Raw genomic sequence first — 26,181 nt, forward strand, 5'->3', positions numbered from 1 at the left:
TGGTGGGAGGGTTTGATACTATGGGGATTTTTATCTACCTTTTAATATTTTTAAAACATGATTTTTTTAAACTCTAGCTTAGGTTATGGCTTGTGCTAGTGTTACATTGATTTTCACTTAGCATGGTCCTTACTAAACAGTACCGGTCTGCTGTACTAATTCAGATGGAATAAATGTGCCCAAAGATTCAAAGGTGTTAACATCACTCAGTCACTATCTGACATAAAACAGTTTTAAACAAGTTTGGAGTTTTGGTAGACAGAGACCTCTACCTACTTAGTACCATGGCAAACACATTATTAAAAAATCCTTCTATTTAAGATACAGAAAAAGCAGGAAAACCAGTTAAAGTATTTGAAATTTAAATACCATCCACCCGCATCAATGGGTGGGGGAACTTGATAGGGCTGGAGGTCCCAGCAGTAGGGGACGGAGACACTTGCCAAGGGATAATAAAGAGCTCCTACCTCTGGGAGGCTCTGGCAACCATTGGCTGGCTGAGGCAGAGGGGTATTGATTGGTCAGCAGTCCCCAGCTCCCAGGATTTAACCCAGTGCAAGAATGATATGGAACCTCTTTGGGTTCCATTCCAGCAGCCCACCTGAACCAGGAATTGGAAAACAGCCTGAGAGATGCTGCAGGTCTAGCCAATCACCTGTTATAGGAATCAGGAAGGATTTTGTTCTGGGCCAGTTGGCAAAGGACTATGGAGCTTTTTGCCTTCCTCACAGCACTTTCAAGCCACAAGTGGGTTGAGTAGGAACATGCTTAGTACCAACTGAGGTACTGGGGTGGAGTTGTTTATTCTAGTGTGGTTAAGAGAATAAAATTCAGAGGTAGAAGACATGCAATTTTGGCATTGGGCTTTGGGCGCATGTGATAGGATGAGACCTTGTGGCCTTCATAGGCTGAGGTCAGACCTTGTGGCTCTTGCGGGCTGAGGTCCCCACTTTGCTCCACCCTCTGTCCTGTGGGGGGAGGGTGCTATGGCTCAAAAAATGCTGAGTCCTGAGGCATAGGCTGAGGATATCCTACCCCACATTATGGGTTATATCTTAAGGAGCCCTGTAATCCTGCCGCGAGTTATGGGTAATACAGTAAGAATCCCTGACACCTGTATGGGTTATATGGCAAGGAGCCCTGTAGCCCCTGCACTGGAACCAGTAAATGCCTGGTATAGGCGAGTATGGTGATGGGTGGGTAGCACCCCTCTCCTGTGTTAAAATTTAATAAAAGTTGCGGCCTGCTGCTTAATTCCATGCATGTGTCTGTCCTCATGTTGCTCCTGTGTCCAAATCAAAGTATTAAGTAAGGCTTTAATCTTAACAACTTCCCTTTCTCTTTAGCAGGAGAGAGTCTTTAAAGGGGGGAAAAACAAACATCCCTTGTTTGACATCGCTTACGTGGTATTAAGGGTGGTAACTACTCTCCTTTTGGGGAAAAGAGAAGTTAGTTGAGATGGACTTGAGATGTAGTTGCTGCTGGTTTTGTTACAGTCCGATCCCATTTCTTGGAAGGCAAAACAAGACCGAAAAAAGAAAGAAAAGAAAAGATGTAGCTTCTGATTCTGGTGTTGACAGATTCTGGTGCAGATTCTGATTCATTTGCAGTCTCACTGCTTGAAAAACACAGGCACAGCCACTCAGAGACCTGGCAAACTCATACCAGCCTCAGGCTGTTTAGGGCATTGCTTTTAGCTGCTTCTTTCTGGTCACTGGCTTACATCAGTGTAGAAAAATATACAGTCTTGGCCAGCCACGCCAGATGCTTATTAAATAGAAGGTGAGAGAGCAGGAGGTCAGACTAGATGATCATGATGGTCTCTTCTGGCCTTTGAGAGGGATAGGAGAGAGGAAAAAAGAGAAGTGGGTGGGGATGTGAGACAGGTGGTGTTCAGGATCCAACCAACACTGGTGGACGTGGTGATGTCATCTGGCGTCTTCTCTCTGGCCCAGTCTGCTCAAGACATCTTTCAGGATTGGGATGAAGAAGGTCTAGGGGCCCGAAAGATGGTGTGGGGGGGATAGCAGCCATGATAGTGAAGCTCACTCCCGTAGCCAATTTTTCTCCCCAAAGTCATGTTCTTTAAAGATCAAAAAAAGGAGTAATGAGTGGAATAGTTCACCCCTCATCCCCATTATTTTTGCCACCAATTAGGCTCATTTCCAGCACACCAATTCTGGTTCAATGATTTCAGACTCCACCCTTTTCTTGTTTACCAAGTGTGATCTTAACACAAACCTTGGGTTTTATCAAGAGGCCTTTTTGTTTGTTTAGACGTACTGAGTCTTTCTTTTGCACCTTTGCCCATAAACAGTGGTTGTTATAGTTAATTGTGACATTTAATGAACTTTCACTTCTCACAGTTGAGCTCACAATTAGGGCAAATTTGTAAGCCCAGTTATCACAGCAGGCCCATCATATCTGTCTCTCATGTGTATTGTGTGTACACGTATGTATGTCTTTTTAATGTTACTTCAGTCATTTCCTAAACAATTACACTCCCTGAATTCCCCTTGGCCACAGAAAGTGCAGCACCTTGACAACGTGGCAGCTCTATAGCTCGTGTGATTTTTGTCGGTGTACAATATCCGACAATACCAGCTTACACAGGCTCTGTGGGTGCTGCTTTCTCTTTTAAAATCATCTGTGGCCCTCTGAAGAGGGGGTCTTTCGGGAAATTTGGTTTGTGTTCAAATATTTTGAGTCTCCTGAAAATGATTTCCCTCTGGAGATTTTGTTGTTGCTGGTTTGAGCTATTTCTGCACTTTGCCCACACCTCCACATGGGAAGAATGTACAGTGTAGTTAAACTGGAGATTCAGTTGCTATGGGGATGGTGCTTCAGATTTAAGTAGCAGCAGAAATGTACAGCATTTTCTGTGATCTTTCAGTTAAACTTTACATTCCAGTCAGCAGTAGGGCAGCCACCAGTTTTTTAAGTAAATGAAGACCCACTATTTGAAAAATACAACAGGTTTTTTTTATTATTTTTAAAGGGCACTAATACCTGTCAGTATTCTATTTGCGGGCCAAAGTTGTATATGCTAGAAAATCATATATTTGCATCATATTCTATGATGCCTTGCATGATTCTTGCTGAAATAGGGAACAAAGTGTGTCTTTGCCCAGGACAAGGGACTTTATACCCCATTAGGGATACTCTTAAAATGAGGGATTTGTATTTTGATCATTAGAAAGAGCCCTTTTTGATCTGATTCCAGGAGTGGGGCCTATATGTTTATAGGTGGAAAAGTGAAATAGAATCCCTCAGTGTAATTATTATGATTAGATTAGTAGAAAGTCTCACTTTTATTCAGTATATTTAATAGGTCTCCAGATTAAGGACCATTGGTTGCCTTCACTCTTTATGCAATGCCTATTCGTTTGAATAACCATTGTGCATGCAGACAGAGCAATACAAGGTTGCTATTCCCCTACACTGGTTTAGGTGAGTCTGTTTCACCGCTTAGCATTTCTTCTAATCAGTGAAGATCAGCGACCTAGATGGCAATGGGGCATCTGTTTCAGGCATTACAACTGCTTGACTTTTTTGTATCATATCTTACGCCAAGTGTGTCATTAGAGTAAAATCAGTCTGCTTTTTTACTTACACAATGCAAAGAAAAAGAAGTCACATGCTTTGCTGAGGTAGAGATTTCAGAAGCCTTTATTTTCTCTAGTGTCAGTTCTGCAGCCCTTCAGAAGGTTCTTTGTTTACAAATAGTGATGTTTTCTATCAGAATGCATTTCTCTCTCCATGCTCCATCTTTGGTTGACTATTTTCCCTCAATGTTCTAGTTCAGTATTCCCACAACAGGTTCCAGCTCCTCCTGTGGGATTCCCAGGCCAGCCAAGAGATATAATCCCTCCAGCATGTCCTGGGTCAGCCTCCGGGCCTCCTCCCAGTGGGATATACCTGGTAGAGTTCCAAAGGAAACCTCCCAAGGGGCATCCATCCTTATCAGGTGGCTGAACCACCTCAGCTGGCTCCTTTCAATCCAGAGGAGTAGCAGCTCTACTTTGAGGCTCAACCTGTCTCAAAGAGTAAGCCCAGCCATGCTGTGGAGAAACCTCATTTCCACTGCTGGTACTCGTCATCTCATCCTTTTGGTCATTACCCAAAGTTCATGACCATAGGTGAAGATGGGGACATAAATCACCCTGTAAATCAAGAGCTTCGTTCAAGAACTCAGCTCCCACTTCTCTTCCACGGATTGGTACAGTGCCTGCATCACTGCCGCCGCCACACCAATCCACTGGTTGATCTCCTGCTTACCATCATTTGGGAACAAGACCCCTAGATACTTGAACTCTTCCACTAAGGGCAGCTGCTCCCATCTCACCTGGAGAGAACAGTCCACTTTCTTCCGGGAGAAGACCATGACCTCTGATTTGGAGGTGCAGATTCTCATCCCAGCTGCTTCACACTGGGCAGGAAAACATTCAAGTGCACAACAGAGCTCACAGGTTGAAGAAATTAAACCTTAAATTTGTAAATCCAGAGTTTGGATTTTTAAAATCTCTTTGGTTCCTGCACACTGTTGTTGATATATTTACAATATATATATAAACATATAAATATATCATATAAATATATTTTGTAAATATATCAACAATAACTGTTGATATATTTAGAAAACGTGTGTGTATTAATAAGGTAAACCTACATCATGAAGATGCACAGTGAATAGGAATAAATGTGGAAAGATCTGGTAGAGAAAAAGTTGAGAGATTTTCTTCAGTCTCTCGGAAAATACGGGAGGTGCTGACTATGTCAGTTCAGTTTTGGCTTTTTTCAGATTATAACTTTTTATTTCCCAGAATACCTTTCTCTGGATCAGATTGTAATATGCTTACTCAGTTTAGGTTGTTCCTTACCTCAGAATTGCCCCATTGATTTCAGTGTGATTACTCATGATATAAAATACTATTCAACATAAAATTATCACAATATGGCCAAACGTTTTGCTGCTGTGATGCTGTGTAGTCTGTCTGATCCGTAGACGGTTTCCAAGTTCCAAAAAGCATACAGAAGGTTCATAGAGGAGATTCTCGGGGTTTTATAAAATCCTCCCATTCCTAATTACTGCAAATTGCATAGTTGTGTCCTGGCCTAACACAGATGATGTATGCCTACTATTCAAGAAGTAATGTACAGCGCTGCTTTCTAATAAATTATACATATTTCTTGACATCTTTCTAAATTCCTTTCACAAATGTATGATTAATATTTAAGAGCCTCTTATCCTAAAGAGAAGAAATTTGCAATCAAATTGAATTAATGTACGATAATATATGAATCATTCTTACTGAGTAAAGCCCTGATCTCATGACTTTTAGGGTTTAAACAGTGACTCATTTCACTTGTTAGAGTTTGAGTAAATATGAGAGGATCCCTGGGGTATTTGTTTTTCTGTGATTAACTATGACTTGTTTTCTTTGATTCACATTCCTATCTAACAAGACACACTTTCAAGGATGCTTTGTGTTTAATGCAGGAAGATGTGTTTAATGGAAGCAGCTGTTTTAAGAACTTCAGAAAAAGCCATAAGGCACAGGGGTCAATATTACACCTTGTAGTTTACTGTCATGTAGGTGCCAGGAAATGCAACACAATTGCACAAGCTTCAATGATGTAAGATACAGACTTAGTATGAAATTAATAAAGAGACATTTTGGAAGATACTGAATAGCGTAGATACATTATACTTTAGTTATGGGTCCCAATTTGGCAGTGACATACAGAGGCCCAGCTCTCCTTAACTCAAACAGGACTTGTGCTGCTTACTTCAGGGCTGAATTTGGTCCCTGGTACGGTCCCTTAAGCCTATGAAATCACTGTATGAGGGTATTTATACTGAGTGTTGTCAGGTATGTAAGTGGCAGGGCTGGGTGAACTGTTTCAGAAAAGTATGACACCCTGAAATATGAACCAAAGTGCAAATGTTACAAAACTTTAACCTGTATCTGAGACTTACAGATGGATCCGTCAGTCCAAAGTGATCTTTTTGTTTCATTCCTTTGGGGGTTGTGTGTTTGAGCTCCTTTCTCCTTCTGCTGGACCTGCTCCCCCACATCTGCCTTGTGCAGCACCTCTCTTAGGTACGTCTACAGTACAAAATTAATTTGAACTTATTCTATTCGAATTTTCGGAAGTGATTTTATACATTCGGTGTTGTGTCCCCACTAACGCGCATGAATTCGGCGGAGTGCGTCCACAGTACCGAGGCTAGCATTGAATGTCGGAGCGGTGCTGTCAAGGTTCCTTCCCCACTCTGAACTTTAGGATACAGATGTAGGGACCTCTAAGCTTCTCTACCAGCTTAGATCTGCTTTTGCTGCCACCACTCCCAGTGTGCTAATTCCCTTCCCTGGGTAGCCTTGAGAGACTTCTTCACCAATTTCCTGGTGAACACCGATCCAAACCCTTGGATCTTAACACAAGTAGAATTTAACTATCCCCCCTCCTTTCCCCGACCAGTTTCTGGTGAGTCCAAATCCAACCCCTTGGATCTTAAAACAAGGAAAAATCAATCAGGTTCTTAAAAAAGACTTTTAATTAAAGAAAAGGTAAAAATCATCTCTGTAAAATCAGGATGGAAAATAACTTTGCAGGGTAATCAAATTCAAAGAGCCCAGAGGCACCCCCTCTAGCCTTAGGTTCAAAGTTACAGCAAACAGAGATAAACACTCTAGCAAAAGGAACATTTACAAGTTGAGAAAACAAAGATAAAACTAACATGCCTTGCCTGGCTGTTACTTACAAGTTTGAAATATGAGAGACTTGTTCAGAAAGATTTGGAGAGCATGGATTGATGTCTGGTCCCTCTTAGTCCCAAGAGCGAACAACCCCCAAAACAAAGAGCACAAACAAAAGCCTCCCCCCCCCAAGATTTGAAAGTATCCTGTCCCCTTATTGGTCCTTTGGGTCAGGTGTCAGCCAGGTTACCTGAGCTTCTTAACCCTTTACAGGTAAAAGGATTTTGGGGTCTCTGACCAGCAGGGATTATAGTATTGTACACAGGAGGGCTGTTACCCTTCCCTTTTAGTTATGACAGGTCCATTGTGGGAAGCTATCCCACAGTTCCTGCAGTCCCTGCCACCCATTGGAATTGTGGGTTAAGCTCCCAGTGCATGATGGGGCAAAAACATTCTCACGGGTGTTTCTGGGTGTGTGCCATCACTCGCTCCTCCTTCCATGAAAGCTACGGCAGACGCCATACTGCCAGCAGACGGTGCAGTACGGTGCACCGCCTGTCTCCTGGTACTATGAATCCAACGTGCATGTCCTCTCGTCTTTTGATCTACTCTTTTATCTAATTATTTCCTGCCTTTTTTCAGCTACCGTGAACCGAGCAGCACAGCTTCCGCCACAAACTCTGCTCTCCCGCTCTTGCATCGCTAACTAATTTTTCCATGTTGTCTGTCCTGGGCTCACATGGAAGCTACAGACGGCAACAATTCCCCGCTGTTTTTCGGCCATCGTGAACTAAGCCGCACAGCTTCCACCGCTTTTTCCATGTTGTCAGTCCTGGGCTCCCGTGGAAGCTACAGACGGCAACATTTCCCCGCCGTTTTTTGGCCATGGTGAACAGCTTCCACCGCAAACTCTGCTCTCGCAGCTCTAGCGAGCTTCCCGTCTCTGTGAAAGCTACAGAAGACAACCATTTACCGCCTTTTATCGGCCATCTTGAACTGAACAGCTCTCCTACGTTTCACGCTCTTTTTCCAGGATTACCCATGCAGGCGTCATAGCGCGGCAAACATGGAGCCCACTCAGCTCTCCGCTGCAGTTTTGACCATTGTAAATATCTCACGCATTATCCAGCAGTATGTGCAGTACCTGCAAAACCGGGTGAGGAAGCGACGACAGTGCGATTACTATACTGATGAGGACATGGACACAGACGTTCCTAGAAGCATGGCATGTGGCAATTGGGAGATCATGGTGGCATTGGGCCAGGTTCATGCCATGGAAGGCCGATTCTGGGCCGGGGAAACAAGCACAGACTGGTAGGACCGCATAGTGTTACAGGTCTGGGATGATTCCCAGTGGCTGCGAAACTTTCGTATGCATAGGGCCATTTTCATGGAACTTTGTGACTTGCTATCCCCTGCCCTGAAGCGCAAAGACACCAAAATGAGAGCAGCCCTCACAGTTGAGAAGTGAGTGGCCATAGCACTGTGGAAGCTTGCAACGCCCGACAGCTACCGGTCAGTCGGGAATCAATTTGGAGTGGGCAAATCTACTGTAGGCGCTGCTGTGCTGCAAGTAGCCAATGCAATCATTGACCAGCTGCTATCAAGGGTAGTGACTTTGGGAAATGTGCAAACCATTGTGGATGGCTTTAATGCGCTGGGGTTCCCTAACTGCGGCGGGGCGATAGATGGAACGCGTATCCCTAAACCGCAAGGGGTACTTTTCCATGGTGCTGCAAGCACTGGTGGATCACAAGGGATGTTTCACCGACATCAGCGTAGGATGGCCGGGAAAGGTGCATGACGCTCGCATCTTCAGGAACTCTGGTCTGTTTGAACAGTTGCAGGAAGGGACCAGAAAATTACTGTTGGGGGTGTTGAAATGCCTATAGTTATCCTCAGGGACCCAGCCTACCCCTTAATGCCATGGCTCATGAAGCCGTATACAGGCACCCTGGACAGTAGTAAGGAGCAGTTCAACTATAGGCTGAGCAAGTGCAGAATGGTAGTAGAATGTGCTTTTGGACATTTGAAAGCGCGCTGGCACAGTTTACTGACTCGGTTAGATCTCAGCACAACCAATATTCCAATTGTAATTGCTGCTTGTTGTGTGCTCCACAATATCTGAGAGTAAGGGGGAGATGTTTATGGTGGGGTGGGAGGTTGAGGCGACTTGCTCGGTGGGCAATTTCGCACAGCCAGACAACAGGGCGGTTAGAAGAGCACAGCAGGGCGCACTGCGCATCAGAGAAGCTTTGAAAGCCAGTTTCATGACTGGCCAGGGTACGGTGTGACAGTTGTGTTTGTTTTTCTTGAAGTTATCCACCCCGTATATATATATATGAAAGGAAATAAAGTCAAAATTGTTTAAAAACTGTTCTTTATTATTTGTTGCACAACACATTGAGAGAAATCAGAAGGTAGACCGGGGGAGGAGGGGAGTGTATTGGGTTAGGGGGCTGGAGGAAGAGGGAAGGACAAGTCCAGAAACCAAATCAAAAGTTCGCATATGCCAGCTTTCTGTTGCTTGGGCGATCCTCTGGGATTGAGTGTGTGGGTCCCCGTAGCCAGGGGTGGCTCTAACTTTTTTGCCGCCCCAAGCAGCAAAAAAAAAAAAAGCACTGTCCCGTCGTAACACCAGCCTCCACCCCCCAGCACCGCCCTGCCCGACCGAGTGCCGCGCCGCCGAACCTCCCCACCCCCGCCACTCTGCTGAACACCCCACGTGGAGCGCCGCCAAACACCCCCCGCCGAGCACCGCACTGCCGAAAACCCCACCCCCCGTGGAGCACCGCGCTGCCGAACCCCCCGCCGAGCACCGCGCCGCCAAACATCCCCGAGCGCCGCGCTGCCGAACACCACCCCCCCGCAGAGTGCCACACTGCCGAAACCCTCCCCCCTGCGCGGAGCACTGACAAACACCCCCTGGCGAGCGCTGTGCTGCCAGAACCCCCCCCCCGCCGAGCGCCCTGCTGCCCCCCGCCACCCCAAGTTTGGCCGCCCCTTACCAGGTGCCACCCCAAGCATGTGCTTGGTTGGCTGGTGCCTGGAGCCAGCCCTGGCTGTAGCCTCCCCCCTCGTGTTCTTGGGCATCTGGTTGAGGAGGCTATGGAACTTGGGGAGGAGGGAGGGCAGTTATACAGGGGCTGCAGCAGCAGTCTGTGGTCTTGCTGCCTTTCCCGCATTAGATCCACCATACAGCGGAGTATGTCAGTTTGATCCTCCATGAGCTTGACCATAGCATCCTGCCTGCTCTCATCGCGCGCATCCCTCCTCTCTTCGTGTACCTGTAATGCTTTATGGGACTCCGCAATTGTTTGCCTCCACACATTCAACTGGGCCCTATCAGTGCGGGAGGACTGCATGAGCTCAGTGAACACGTCGTCCTGAGTTCGTTTTTTCTGTCTTCTAATCTGGACCAGCCTCTGGGACGGAGTAGGTAGGGGCCTCATAGAAACATTTGCACCCGCGGGAGGAGAAAAAGGGAGGGTAGTATTTTAAAAGCTACATTTCAGAGACCAAAGGGGACGCTTTGGTGTGAGTAAGCCATAACACACGGCCAGGCAACAGAATTCAGCTTGCAGGCAGCAAGGGGCACACGGGGTTCCAGATCCAAACTTTGTGAGTTAGTGCTCTCTCTAGTATGAGCCTGAACCAGAACCCAAAATCCACACAACTCTGAACTTTGGGAAAGTCTGGGTGCAAATCTATAATCAAATTGCTAAGCTGAGGCACATCTGTCCTACCATTGATACGGGGTGATGTGTGTTCATGGCACTTGACATGTATGGAAGAAGGAAGCTGATCAAATTCAACCCTCATGCAGGTAGGTTTAATCCCATTTAAATCAGTAGAACTAGTATTTCACTTTTAGGTTGCAAGAAAATGTTCTGATATACGAGTGTCAAAAAGAAATATGGTGTGGAGGGGGGACAGAAAAAAAACACTCCTATGAGTCCCAGCAAGTGCAGCCACAGCTTCCAGCTCCTTAGTCCATCAGAGCACAGAAAACCAACATTTCTATCTGCCACTTAGGAAGCTAAATTACTTTCCCACCTCAATGGTTTCTATGCATCAAAGCATAATGGTTAAGGGTGAGAGAGAAAATACCCTAATGCTCAACTCTGATGGATTGAGGTGCTTTTGTTACTGTGAGGTCTTGTCCTCTTTTCCCCTTAATTTTAAGTAGCTGTTTATCATTGTGAAGAGGTTGCAGGCAGTGGTTTGCTTACCTGTTGTCCTTTGCCCTGAAGGCTTAAAGAAACAATAATAGCAGTACTGTGCCATGTTTATGAAATGTCTAGGAAATGAAAAATAGTTACAGATCATACCTGAGATCAGGATATAGCTCTTGCCACCATTTCAAAGATTCATGGATGTCCTTTGCCTAGAAACTGTGAGTTGATTGATGGAGACAATGTAGCTCAGCAAGTTTGAACTAATGTCCACGAGGGACAAAAACAAAAGCCTGAGAAAAGGACCAGTCAAAATATATGTTCTATTCTTGGCCTTGAATTTTACAGGCAATCAATAAGAGACATCCATTTAGAGCAGGGGTGGGGAAACTACTGCCCGGGGGATGCATCCGGCCCTTCAGGTGTTTTAATGTAGCTCTCAAGTTCCTGCCAGGGAGCAGCTCCCGGAAGCAGTAGCATGTCCCCCCTCTGGCTCCTATGCATAGGGGCAGACAGGGAGTTCCACACACTGCCCCTGCCCCAAACGCCATCCCCACAGCTCCCATTGGCCACCCTCTGAACCCCTCCCACCTTCCAAACCCCTCGATCCCACCCTCCTGCACCCCAGAGCCCACACCTCCAGCCGGAGCCCTCACCCCCCCCACCCCACCCCAACCCCCTGCCCCAGCCCAGAGCCCCTCCCGCACCCTGAACGCCTCATTTCTGGCCCCTCCCAAGCCCTACCCCAGCCGGATCCCTCACCCCCTCCCGCACCCCAACTCCCAATTTCATGAGCATTCATGGCCCGCCATACAATTTCCATACCCAGATGTGGCCCTTGGACCAAAAAGTTTGCCTGCCCTTGATTTAGAGAAACACTGACAAGGCATAAATCTGAGACCAAGTGGGATGAAGAAGAAGAGCTCTGGGTACAATGTTTAATTTGAAATGAAAGCAGTGCCGGGGCTCAAGCTGGGCGGCTGCTGGTCAGAGACTCGTTCTGAAGGCAGCGCAGCTACTGGCAGCAATGCAGAAATAAGGGTGGCATGGGATGGTATTGCTACCCTTACTTCTGTGCTGCTGCTGGCAGAGGTGATGCCTTCAGAGAGTGGAGGCTGCTGGCCGGGAGCCCAGAAGTGCTGGGGCTATGAACTGCCCAGGCTAGAGGTGCCAGGGCTCAGCTCCTGCAAGCCCCGGCACAAATTAAGCACTGTCTGCGTAATTCACAAGTTTGTCTCTTTCACCAACAGAATTTTGGACCTGTAAAAGATATTACCTCACCTATCTTGTCTCTCCAATATCCTGTGAGCACTATGGCTATAACAGGTCATAAAACTGCCAGTGGATGATAAAATGCAAATTTATTTAATACATGTAAACTATTAAAAAGAATTCTGCTTTCAAGGAGAAGGTCCATTTTTAAATCTCTGTATCAAGTATGTTCTCGGATTTTACAAGCTCTACAACACTCAGACTGACTTTAATATGGACAACCAGCAATATGGTTTGTTTTTCTTGTTTGATCTGAGTGATTCCCCTGGCTCTAATTAAACACAGAGGTGGGAAAGGCCAGCAGACACTTCCCTTTTCTCGGGTTCCCTCAGTATGATGATGGCATTAATGTCTGCAACTAGCAACTATATGCAACTTCTGACACAGGCCTCACTCCCCTGCAAACCTCCTACCCTCTCCTCCTTCAAACCCTTCCCCAGATCCCACTTCTGCTCTGCCTCTGAGAAGAAATCAGCCAACTAACTAGCTACCTGAGAGGCAGCCACAGAGCCTGATCTTACCACTTTTCCCTTGGGCCCACTTCATTATTTTCCCTTTCCCCCTTATTCTTTATTACACTTACTTATTGTGCCATTTCTTAATTTAGTTTGTAAGTTTTTTGGGGTAGGGACCTTGCCTTCTTCTGTGTTTTGTCTAACACCCAGCAAAAAGGAGATGCAAGTCTGGCTGGCGTTTCTGGATGTTAATACCACAATACAAATAATAAAAAATTCAAATGTCTCATTAAATACAAACAGTGATCCCAGGCTGTTAGACTAAAACAAATGTGATGTAAATTTGGGCTAATGGCTTAAAACTAAGCTGCCTAAAAATACAATCCAATGATAGACTTTAGCACCACTGAAAACCTCTGATTTAGCTGCCTAACTTTAGGCATCAGAGTCTGAAAATGTTGACTCCAAATGCTACTGAAACATTGATTTGTTCGGGTAATAATGTTGCATTGTTTCCCCTCTTTTATGTACTGTAGCTGTGACTGCCTCACTGGATGGAAAGGAGCATTTTGCACAGAGACAGTTTCAGTTTGCGATCCTGAGCACAACCCACCACATCTGTGTAGAAAAGGTGCTACCTGTGTGCCACTGCCTGATGGATACACATGCCACTGCCCTCTAGGAACTACCGGCATCTTCTGTGAACAAGGTATGCCAAAGCTAGTAGGTCTTTTCCATGTTATCCATTTGTGGTTTTTTTCTCCAAAGATTGATTTTTATTTGCATGGATCATGTAGAGAGCAAATAAAATGATGGAAGGAGAGTAATACAAATAGAAATTGGATGTTTTGGTTTCACTACCCCTCTGGCTGATCTGCACCCATGCTAGTCAATAGCAGAGCTCCAATTGACTCCTGTGCATGTGGGGTTATTCCCTTCCTGACTGTGAAGTACTCAGAAATGTGGCATTCCAGTCTTCCCAAGCAGCTGAATGTATGAAACCGTAGGTGAAATGACATGATCACAAAGCACTCTCGGGAGCCTAATAAACCTTTGTAGAAAATTCATCTTAGGACGAAACTGTCCTTTATTTGCTTTTGGTTCTTTGTAAAAAAAATAAAAATCAGTTAGTGTAAATGGCCAAACAAAGAAGCACAAATGCAGGGCCACACTTCCTAAAGGCCTCAGACTCCAGCCTACTTTTAAACAACCTTTAAAAGGTCCAGTGGATAGGGCACTGGACATGGAGTCAGGCGTCTCTGGGACCTTGGACAAGTCACAGCATCTCTCTGTGACTCGGTTTCTCCACCTGTCAAGTGGAGATAACACTTAGCCACTTAGATGAAAAGTGTGATGTACGAAGTCAGTACAAAGTGTATTTATTTCATAAATGAAACCAAGTGGCATCCCAGCTTTGTGTTTAAAAAAAAAAAAGTCTCTTAAAACCATTGGTCCTAACCCAGTGATTGCTGACTCTGTGCTTACACTTATTTTCAACTACCTCATTTTTCCAGGTCCTTAAAATTATTGGAGCTGCAAATTCACACACCCTTTGTAAGTTTGTCAGAAAATGAGTGCATATTAGGCACTGTGAAAGCAGCATTATGGTCTACCTGGCTTTATTCCCATTCAGAGCCCCAGGAGTGCTGTACACCTGAGGTCTGATTCTATGTTTCCCATTGACATTGATGGAAACATTCCTGTTGACTTTAATGGGCATTGGATTAGGCCTCAGGATTAGGGTAATGATAAAACAGGCAAACCTTTTTGAGCACATTCATACATCACAACACTAATAGTTATTAGTTGCCAATCTCAGAGGAGATGTCTATGCTCCCTTGCCTCCCTTTCACTGAAAGGCTTTGCATCTGTCTGCTGCCTCTCCCCCTTAAAAAAAAAAAAAAAAAAAAAAAAAGTCTTCAGCCTTGTCTGCCTCATTTTTCTCAGGCCCCTCTTTAGGGCTCCTTTGAAGGGTTTTTGTTTGTCCTTTACAGTACGTGCTGAGGCCTGGCCTCCCTCGCTGAATCCACAAAGCAAACTGTGGGCACAGAACTGACTACACCACTCACTATGTGAGTTGCACTCCCCATCTGGAAGTCTGATTTGGGTCCAAAACTGAATTGCACAACTCAGGTGCAAATTTGCCAGCTCAAACTCTGCTCACAAACCACTTTCTGAAAAGTCACTGCTAAATCCTTCATTCCCTGTAAGAATACTGCTTGCAGCACTGACTCTGCTGAAGCAGCCTTTCAGGGGTCTTAGTATTAACGCTTAAGCTTTGAATTTGCTTCTCATTAGGGGTTTATAATTGTGATACCATCTGGATTCAGGACAGCAGACAATATAGGAAATATGCTTCACACAAAGCAGATAATTTAGCTTGTAATAAGTCCTATGTACCAGGACTTCAAACAGGTTTTGCTCTTTTTGCAATGTTCAGTACTGCAGGTACTCACGTTGGAGCCTATGGCCTGGTCCACACTAACCCCCCACTTCGGACTAAGTTAATAACGTAGCTGAATTCAAAGTACCTTAGTCCGAACTTACCGCGGGTCCAGACGCGGCAGGCAGGCTCCCCCGTCGATGCCGCATACTCCTCTCGCCGAGCTGGAGTACCGGCGTCGACGGCAAGCACTTCCGGGATTGATCCGGGATCGACAAGACGCGATAAATCGATCCCAGAAGATCGATTGCCTGCTGCCGAACCAGGAAGTAAGTGTAGACCCACCCAAGAGAAACTGTGCTGCTCATAGTTTGTTATTCTTTTAATAAATCCTAATCCTGTAACTGGAAAGCACACAGGAAGGCATCCGTTGTACTTTGGCTTTAGTATGAACTGGAATTACTATACTTGGCCAAAACCCTTTGACCATCATTTCACCTTACTATGGCAGAGTAGTGAATTATCATATTTTTTAAAGTACGGTTTTCACTTTTAATGGATGGCAAACTGCTAAAAAACAGCTGTTTACCGAGACTGAATATCCCTTCCCTGGAATGATGGTGTGTGTTGGATGAGGGAAAAAGAGAGAACAAAGGAAGATAAAGTGATGAAGACTAATGAACACCAAGGAAAGAAAGAGGGAGTGAGGGAAAAGAGCAGTGGACATATATGAGGCACAACAGAAAAAACAGCATAGAAGAACAACAATAAAAACAAGCAGGCCAATGGACAAGGGCCAGTAAACACAGGGCAGTGATGTGGGTCATATACTGATGAGACCAAGGCAGGCAAAGTCAGCAAGAATAGCGTACAGAACAAGCATGGGCTCATAAAGAATGATGCTTATGGTGACACAGTTTTGTTAATTTGGGCAATCTATCTGAGTACAATTTATGAATTTTGAGTTTATGAACTCTGTTTCTTCATCAAGCTGCAAGCGCCATTATGAATGTGGGGTTTGTTGGCCTTCTCTGTTTGTCCATCGTGGAGATAGGAGGCAAACTCCAGGGGGTAGTGGCCCATAGCTAACAATAAAGAGTCATTAAATGTTGATGGTCCTCCATTCAAAAAGAAACACCTTAAAGAAGAAAGACCCTTACCCAGGAGAACTGGTTTACCAAAGGAGAGGCCACCTGTCAATGAAGTCATCAGGCAGGGGTCTTTGGTCACCTGCTGAGGCAGATCAGTGTGTCTCAAGACAAAGGAGGCTAGTGGTTATAAGACAAAAGGTAACAGAGGAAGAAAAGACCCGAGACTGGATGTTATGGAGAGAGGTCATGTGCCGGAGGGTAGAGGGGAGAGGAAATATCCGGGACTCCTTAGAAGACTTTAGCCTGTGCCCAAAAAATTCTCCAAGGCAGTGAGGGGACTGAGCGAAATGTATACTGTTGTGTTTATTATTTTGTATGGATCAGTGTATTTGTCATGATACCAAGTAAAGAGTAATGATGTTTTAGAATCCTATGTAAAGTCATTCTGTATATCTGTTGACTCTCTTTATCATGTACCCCAGGAGAGGTAAACAGTGAACCTTTGGTGGGATTCTGGGGAACATGGAAGAGTTGCTGGAGAGGCTAGGGGGAGACAGAACTGGTTTCAAGGCCTAAGCAATTGGACTTTGGGAGTCCCCATTGCCAAGAGGGGTATCAGACACGAGGTCTGTACCTAGAGTGAATGCCGATAGGGCCAAAGCCAGTGCTAAGCTCTATATAGCCCCAGTAAGATGAGGTGGGATTCAGGGTTTGGATCCCTCACAGCAGGCTAGCGCATATCCAACAGGGGGTGCTTTACCCGATCTGTGGGAACAGTTCACACTGCAAATGTGAAAGATAGTTTAACCGAGCCTGACTGAAGTCATTAGACACATTAAATACCATATCTAACAAGCACTAATACCTGTTTTGATCTGGAAAGTAAGAATCGGCTGTCTATAGTTACCCATTTCTTGTGTGCATAAGGAAGTTGAGCAAAATGTGTTAAAAATCAACACATAACTGTCCTCAAAATGCTTTGCAGAACATTTGCATGTACAACAGAGGAGTCAACAATACTACCAAGAATGAAACAATTTCCCAAATGGAACTGGGACTTGATACAGCACAGTTGAATGATAAAACTTGAGGTTGTAAGTACATAACTGTACAATAGTAAATCAGCTAAATCTGAAGTTGTATAAACCCCGGAAAAGCAGGATCACCTATGGAAAATGCTCTTATTATTCAGATAAGTCAAATCCTGTCAAATCTTACTCAGGGAAATTCTCACTGACTTCATTGCCTGATAAGTACTGTGTGTAAATACTGAGCAAAGCCCTTAGAAGACTGCGTAAAGAAGCAAATTAAAGCATATTTTTAAAAGAGGGAAAAATAAGTCAAGCCTCCTTTTCACAAGCTTGAACAAACTAAGATTGTCCTCAGTGATGTTGAGCACCCTCCGTTTTTAATAATGCTAATAGGAGCTGGATCAGGCCCTACGTATCCAATGGTAAAGTGATTTAAAGGGGTATGATTTATTTGTTGCTTAGAAACAAGAGCTGCTGTAATGAAATAGGAAGGACCAAATCAGGCAACATTAGAATCTTTTCTTAATGTTAACATCACCATTAGGACTTACTTAGAATTCCTCTAAGATATTGTGACTCAAGTATCAACAGATCATTCTGATCCAATGGCTTTAAAGCTCACAACTATAATAGTAATACAAGAAATTGAGCCCAGCTGCTGGAGTGCAAAAGCATTCAACCGAATATTGTCAGGAGCTGACACTGTACCAGTTCTCAGTTACCAAAACCCCTCAAGGACTAAGAACATGAAAAAAGAAATTGAGGAAACTTCATCAAAGTAATGATGTTTTACAGAACACCAAAATGGAATTTTATGTTAATAAAGTCTAGTTTTTATCATTTAACTACAACTTGGCAAATAAAGAAATGGCTGGCACTAAACTATATAGAATTTGAGAAAATTAACTTTAAACTGTAACCCAGAATAATAAGAAACTAAGGCTGGTCACTTCAATACCATTGCATTCAAAACAAACAAAATACTCCAATTCCCAGCACCACTGCTAAAAGGTAGAGGAGCCTACTGCATAACTGTGTGTGTGAAGGATGTGCTCTACCTAAACCAAAATGGAACCAGATTGCTGGCACATAAATTTTAAAAGGTCATAGAGGAGTTTTTTAAACTAAGGGCGGAGGGGCGCACAGTTTGGACAGACACATTGCTTAGGGGAGAATTGATTAAAGAAGATATTCTATATCCTAGTAAAGAGGAGAGGATAGAAGTTGATAAAATACAGTTAGGAACTGAAAAGAAACAGTAAAACAAAAGAGAGTCCCATTCAGTTACATCACATGAAGGCAGAAATCTAAATAGTGACAAATTTTATAGGTGCATATATACAAATGCAATAAGTCTAAATACTAGGATGGGTGGACTTAAGTGTCTGGTATTTAAATGAGGATATTGATATAGTAGGCTTCACAGAAATTTGGTGGAATGATGATGATCAATCATATCAGGGTACAAAATATATAGGAATGGCAGAGTAGGTCGTGGGTATGGGAGTGACCGTATACAGACTCTCCCTAACTTACGCAAGTGTTCCATTCCAGAATGCCTTGCGTAAGTCGAATTTTGCGTAAGTCAGGAATGCATACCCAATAATTACGGGGGGGCGGAGGGGGGAAGAGCTTACAGAAGTTGCGGAGCTTTTTCTGTAAGTGCAGATTTGCATAAGTCGGGTCTTGCGTAACCCGGAGAGCATCTGTATGTGGAAGCAAGCATAGAGTCAAACAGTAAAAATCTTTAAATGAACCAAACTATGCTATAGAATCTCTCTGGCTAGAAATTCCATGTTTGAATAATAAGAGTATAGTAGTTGGAATATACCAGTGACCACCTGACCAGGATGGTGATTGGGAGATGCTCAAGGAGAGGCTACAAAAACTGAAATGGGGCATTTCAACTATTCTCATATTGACTGGGGACACGTCACCTCAGGACAGAATGTAGAGATAAAACTTCTAGACACCATTAATGACTGCTTCTTGGAGCAGCTAGTCCTGGAATCTGCAAAGGGAGAGGCAATTCTTAATTTAGTCCTAAATTGCACACAGGATGTGGTCGAAGAGGTGAATATAGCTGAACTTCTTGGTAATTATGACCATAATGTAATTAAATTTAACATCCTTGTGGGGGGGGGGACCAAAGAAACCCACCATATTAGCATTTACCTTCCAAAAGGGGAATTATACAAAAATGAAGAAGCTAGTTAAATGGAAATTAAAAGGAAAAGTCACAAAAGTGAAATGACTGCAAGCTGCATGGAAACTTTTTAAAAACATCATAATAGAGGCTCAAGCTATATGTATACCCCAAATAATAATAAAAAACCTGTAAGAGGACCAATAAACCTCCATTGTAACTAAACAACTGAGTAAAAGAGGTGGTTAGGGACAAAAAGGCATCCTTTAAAAAATAAAAGTCAAATCCTATTGAGGAAAATTAGACTTGACTTGCCAGAGTTTAAGTATAATTAGGCAGGGCAAAAAAGAATTTGAAGAGCAACTAGCAAAAGACAAAAAAAATGCTGTTAGAGTTTGTAAGTACATCAAAAGCAGGAAGCTTGCTGGTGGACAATTGAAGTGTTAAAGGAGCACTCAAAGACAAGGCTATTGTGGAGAAGCTAAATGAATTCTTTTGATCAGTTTTCACTGCAAAGGATGAGGGAGATTCCCACACCTAAGCAATTTGTTTTAAGGGTCACATATGAGGTTTCAGTAAAGGTGGTTTTGGAACATATTGATAAATGAAATAGTAATAAGACACCAGAATCAGATGGTATTCACCCAAGAGTTCTGCAGGAATGAAAATATGAAATTGCAGAACTACTAACTGTGGTATGTAACCTATCACTTAAATCAGCCTCTGTACCAGATTGCAAATGTGATGATGATTTTTTTTTTAAAGGCTCCAGAATCAATCCTGTGAATTACAGGCCAGTATGCCTAACTTCTGTAGCAGGAAAACTGGTTGAAACTATAGTGAAGAACAGAATTATCAGACACACAGATGAACAAAAAACAATGTGCTGGGGAAGAGTCAACACGGCTTCTGTAAAGGGAAATCATGACTCACCAATATATCAAGATTCATGGAGGAGGGGTCAACAAACACATAGACTAGAGTGAACCAGTAGATATAATGTACCTGGACTTTTCTGGAAGTCCCTCACCAATGGCTCTTAAGCAGCCATGGGATAAGAGGAAAGGTCCTCTCATGGGTCAGTAACTGGTTAAAAGAAAGAAAACAAAGGGTAGGAATAAATGCTCAGTTTTCACAGTGGAGAGAGGTAATAGTGGGGTCCCCCCACTATATCTATTGGTACCAGTGCTGTTCAATATATTCATAATGATCTGGTAAAAGGGGTAAACAGTGAGGTGGGAAAGTTTGCTGATGATGCATAGTTACTTAAGATAGTTAAATTCGAATCAGACTGCAAAGAGATCTCACAAAACTTGAAGACTGGGCAAGAAAATGGCACATGAAATTCAATGCTGATAAATGTAAAGAAATACACATTGGAAAACAATCCTAACTATCCATACAAAATAATGGGGTCTAAATTGCTGTTACAACTCAAGAAAGAATTCTTGGAATTATTGTGAGTAGTTCTATGAAAACTTCTTCTCAATGTGCTGCACAGTCAAAAAAGCTAACAATGTTAGGAACCATTAGGCAAGGGATAGAGGATAAGACAAAAAGGCTCAGAATGTTACTATATAAATCCATGGCATGCCCACAATTTGAATACTGTGTGCAGTTCAGGTCATCCCTTCTCAAATAAATAAATAAATAAAATATTAGAATTGGAAAAAGTACAGAGAAGGGCAACAACAATGATTAGGAGTATGGAACAGCTTCTGTGGGAGGAGAGATTAAAAAGAGTGGGATTGTTCATCTGAGCAAAGAGACAAATTGGCGGGGGGTGGGAGGGATATGATAGAGGTCTAAACAATCATGACTGGTATGGAGAAAGTGAATAAGGTAGTGTTATTTACCCCTTCATATAACACAAAAACCAGTGTTCATCCAATGAAATTAATAGTCAGCAGGCTTAAAAAAACATAAGGAAGTACTTCTTCACACAACACACTGCCAACCTTTGGAACTTGTTGCCAGGGGATGTTGTGAAGTCCAAAATTACAACTGGATTCATAAAAGAATTACAGTAGATAAATTAATGGAGGATAGATTCATCAATGGCTATTAGCCAAGATGGTCTGGAACACAACCCCTATGCCTGTGTGTCCCTAAACCTCTAACTGCTAGACGCTGGGACTGGACAACAGGGAAGGGATCACCTGATAAATTGCCCTGTTCTGTTCATTCCCTCTGAAGCATCTGGGCACTGGCCACAGTGAGAAGACAGGATACTGAACTAGATGGACCATTGGTCTGACCCAGAATGGCCGTTCTTAAGACTTTTGAAACACCCACTTCCAGTTTATTCTCTGCCAAATAATTCACTTTGCAATTAGACTGACAAACTCTAAGAATCCTGTCTTGTCAGCTCTTCCTTATGTGAGTAGCAGTCTCACATATGACTCCTCAGATGAGGAACAGTGGGCAGAATCAGGCCCAAAGATGCCTCTTTCTCTGCAAAAAGAAATAATCTAAAAATGTTTTTCTGTATCAAGAATGTGTGGCTCTATCATGCATCATTATTTATAAATGGCATAACATTACCTTCTTTCATTGTCACTGAAAGACTCTCTGAAGTTCAACTATATAGACACAGAAAACTTCCATAACCAATGTGCACATTTTATAACAGTGAGCCTAAACAATACTAAGCCATATAAACACAGACTTTCCTTCTTTGCTTTTTATTCCTCTTCTCTTTCCTCTCCTCAGTTAGCATGGAGTACATTTGGTTCATCTTCCTCATATGAGTAGTGCTGTTTAAACAACTAAAGCTACTTGGCCCAAAGTAATTTGGAGTGGAAACAGCAGGAAGACGCAATGATGCTTCCTTGACAAAGCTATAGGAGTGCTGAACTATAGTATTTGAATTGATCCGTTGGAATTCCTCTGGGTACCCAGCCAAACAGTCTATAATCTAGACACAGTTTAGGAGATTCTTAAAAGAGTGGGGGGAGCTGTACTCTCAGACCATATTAGCAGGTTACCTGGTTGTAGTGCCTGATACTTTGTTTTGGTGCCAATGGCGTAATATGTCAAAAGACGCTGTAGATGGCAGTATTGGAGAACTGTTGTATATGGCTTTTAAAAAAAAAATCACAAAACATGTATAAACTTTAATCCAGATTTGTTCAGCAATTTGCTACGCTTCCAGGGAAATTACTGGACTGTATGTTGTAGTCAGTACGCTGAGATGCAATGGTGATCAGATCCACATATAGACATACACATACTATTTTTTCCCATGTACTGTACAATATAACTGGGCTCATGGGAAGATTAATATTTACCATAATAGGTGTTTAAAGGGCTTGATCAGGTGCTTTTGCAAAAATCAATTTAAATCGTTTTCTTTGGTTTCAAGGAAGCATAATGGAAGGATAATGCTATTTTGGGAATCAAAGCAGTTCAGCTAACAAGTAGACTATTTATCTATGTAACAGTCCCTTAACTCTCCACAGCTACAAACACGGATTGTCTGCGTTGCTCATGAGGAAAAGACAGCGAACCTGTATCTTGCATTGCTGCACACCTGACTTAACACGCTCAAATACTCCCCCAACTAGTAAAAGGATTCCCTGATAAACACATGAAATAGACACCAATCACAAGGTGAACTGGCCATGTTTGTCAGCTCACATGCAGTTCTAAGCTAGCTCATCATTCTTGTAGTGTTTGCAACCAAAACATTACAAAATTGTGCTAATGCATGAGAACCTGAAGATAAAAATGGCTAGGAACCAAAAGTCAACTAGCTAGTCCGTTTTCATTATTCAAGTTGAATAACTCGAAAGAGAGCACACACTAACTGGTGAAATTAATATTTGACTTTTAAAATCCTTAGATTTATTAAAATAAAGGCATTATTTTAAAAAACACACGTCAAATCTTCTTACTTGTATTATTATATTAGGCCAAATTAATCCCTAGTGTGATTGCTTTGAAGATGGCCCATGATTTTTAGTCTAACAAATGTATATTCTGTACTATATATATACTGTATATAAATGTGGGAGGGGGAGAGGGTGCTTATCTGATGGCACAGTTGTTCCTAAGTGCTGAATCTGCAGACTATTTTGGACTTGGAGGAATGCAGTACTGTATTGCTGTTCCAATGCATTTCAATCATTTAAAAAATGTAACTGCAGGCACTTATTTACTTGTTATTTTGAGACATAGTAAGTATTGTTTCTCTTAGTAATTCATGCAACCAATCAAGCTCTATGATTCACCGGAGATTTTTGAAACCTGGTGGTAACATGCCAAAAAATACCTCTGCATGGTTGCTATGGCAATCATGCTCTCTAAGGATAAAACACACTTTTAAGTTTTGTCTACAAAGAAAAAGCATCTGAACTTTCAGATTTATCATCACCAGCCCAGTACATTTAGTATTCACAGAGGGGACACATGGAAAAAACATGCATTTACAAAAAAGAAAAAAATCTCTCTATAATTTATAGTGCCAAGTAGAATAAAGTGCTGTCGTCGGGCTAAATTCATGTTGTGGTTTAATACCGTACATAAACTCCTTGGTGGTGGAAAGGAGGCTGGTGAAAGGCAAAACAGTTGTAACCTCCTTCATACTGAGGTGATCATGGGTGTTACACTGGCAGAAATGTAGTTATGTTGATCTAGCACCTCTCTCAATGATCTCATCAAGAAGAATTAAAGCTGTGACCAGCTAACATGCATTCAGAAAGATGGTGGTAGTAATATCCCACCACCTGATCCCCATCAGGATCAATGACGCTGAGCCATAAGGGGCCTCACAGGACCAGGGAGCAGGGCCGGCTCCAGGCACCAGCTTGCCAAGCAGGTGCTTGGGGCACCCACTCCGGAGAGGGGTGGCACGTCCAGCTATTCAGCAGCAATTCGGTGGACGGTCCCTCACTCCCACTTGTAGCGAACGACCTCCCGCCGAATTGCCACCGCAGATCACGATCGCGGCTATTTATTTATTTATTTATTTTGCGCCGCTTGGAGCGGCAAAATCCCTGGAGCCAGCCCTGCCAGGGAGGTGTAATTTACATATCCCTGCACCATATTTATCCCAGCTGATCCATATACCTTAAGTTATGATTGAAATCTATTAAATGATTTATCTTGTGGAGGTATTTAAATTTGGAAACTAGACAAGGTTTACCACTTTGCTGGCCTGGCTATGAAATAGCTCATATCTTATTAGCATAGGGCCAAATCCTGAGTTCCTTACTTACTTCTTCCTCACAGCACAGTCACTGTGAAATCAAAGTCAGTTAGCCCAAGGAATGACTTAGGGCATGTCTACAGACTTAAGTCAAGCTATGTTAGGTCGCCTTACAGGCACTGCTGAATTACTACGGTGGCTCATGTCCACACTATCCTCTTTCTCTCAGTGGTGCACTTCCTGGGCTCTCAGCTGCCTGCTCCCAGCTCTTCTCACCTCCCTGTTCCCCACCAGAAGCAGGGGGCAGCTGCCCAGGTTTCTCGGCTCTCTAAGCCAGTGGTCTCCAAATTTTTTTGATCGCGCACCACTATCAGTAAAAAAAATTTTGAGCACACCCCCCCTGCTGCACTGGCTCTACTATTTTTGCCAAAGCAAAAAAAAAAAAGCCACTCGGACGAAGAAACTAACAAACCAAAAAACCGCTTCTCCTGCTGCGTACCACCAAGGATCCTCTTGCGCACCCCACTTTGGAGACCACTGCTCTAATCAGGGAGCGGGGAGCAGCGCAGGCCTCAGCCCAGCTAAGAGTGGGGAGCCAGGGGCAGCTGGGCTCTAGCTGCCCAGCTTCCTTGTCAATTTCATGGCTCCAGCATGGAGCCAACAGCTAATGTAAGTAAGGCAATGTCTACATAGACACTCTGTTGCCCTAACTATACCAACGTAAGCCCTACACCTCTTGTGGATGTGCAGTTATGATGTTGGTATAATAGGGCACTTACATCAGTGGGGCAAGGTAGGGTTGCCAACTTTCTTATCACACAAAACCAAACACCCTAGGGCCGCCCCTTCCCTGTAGTACCACCCCTTCTGGAGGGCTCGCCCTCCACTCACTCCAGCCCCCCTCTCTTGGGGGCTTGCTCTCCCCCACCCTCACTCACTCTCACTGTGCTGGGGCAGGGGGTTAGGGTGCCGGAGGGGGTGACAGCTTCAGGGTGTGGCCAGAAATGAGGGGTTCAGAGTGCAGAAGGGGGCTCCGGGCTGGGGTGAGGGCTCTAGCTGGGGGTGCAGGCTCTGGGGTGGGGCTGGAGATGAGGGGTTTGGGGTGCAGAAGGGGGCTCCAGGCTGGGGGGCGGGGCTGTGGGATTTAGTATGCAGGAGGGGGCTGTGGGTTGGGGCCGGGGATAAGGGGTTAAGGATGTGGGAAGAGGCTCTGGGCTGGGGCAATGGGTCCTGGTCGCCTGGGAGCAACCGCTCAGGATCCAGCCCTGGTTCAGGGCAAGATTCCCTGATGGTGGGACAGGTTCATAGATTAATTCATAGAATATCAGGGTTGGAAGGGACCTCAGGAGGTCATCTAGTCCAACTCCCTGCTCAAAGCAGGACCAATCCCCAGACAGATTTTTGCCCCAGATCCCTAAATGGCCTCCTCAAGGATTGAGATCACAACCCTGGGTTTAGCAGGCCAATGCTCAAACCACTGAGCTATCCCTCACCCCTAGTTCCGGTATCAGCTACATTGTCGACACCAAAACCGGCCCTGTGGCCTTAGGCACAGTGGCCGGCGCTGTGGTATGCATGGAACCTGTGGGGGTTCACCCAGGCCTACCGCTCGATGTCTGGAGCCTCAGAGACCAGCTGCCTCTCTCTCCCACCCTCCTCCGGTGCACGAAGCCTTGGGCGCAAGGACCCCACAAGTCCACGAGGGAGTAGGGGAGCAAGCCACTGGGTCACCAATGGTGCTGTAGGGTCCTCCACAACTGGCATCCTCCTTGTCATCA

General features: G+C 44.0%; 1 protein-coding gene across 1 annotated transcript in view; it reads left to right on the top strand.

Annotated features, from left to right (window-relative positions):
- The window catches only part of LOC128834279 (protein eyes shut homolog), a 104,112-nt gene that overhangs the window by 50,426 nt on the left and 27,505 nt on the right, over positions 1–26,181 (top strand). The window contains exon 7 of the mRNA XM_054022888.1: positions 13,140–13,312. Coding sequence (XP_053878863.1) covers positions 13,140–13,312 — 173 coding nt within the window. The remainder of the gene's footprint in view (positions 1–13,139; positions 13,313–26,181) is intronic.

The sequence above is a fragment of the Malaclemys terrapin genome, chromosome 3, assembly GCF_027887155.1.
Source record: "Malaclemys terrapin pileata isolate rMalTer1 chromosome 3, rMalTer1.hap1, whole genome shotgun sequence".
Lineage (NCBI taxonomy): Eukaryota > Metazoa > Chordata > Testudines > Emydidae > Malaclemys > Malaclemys terrapin.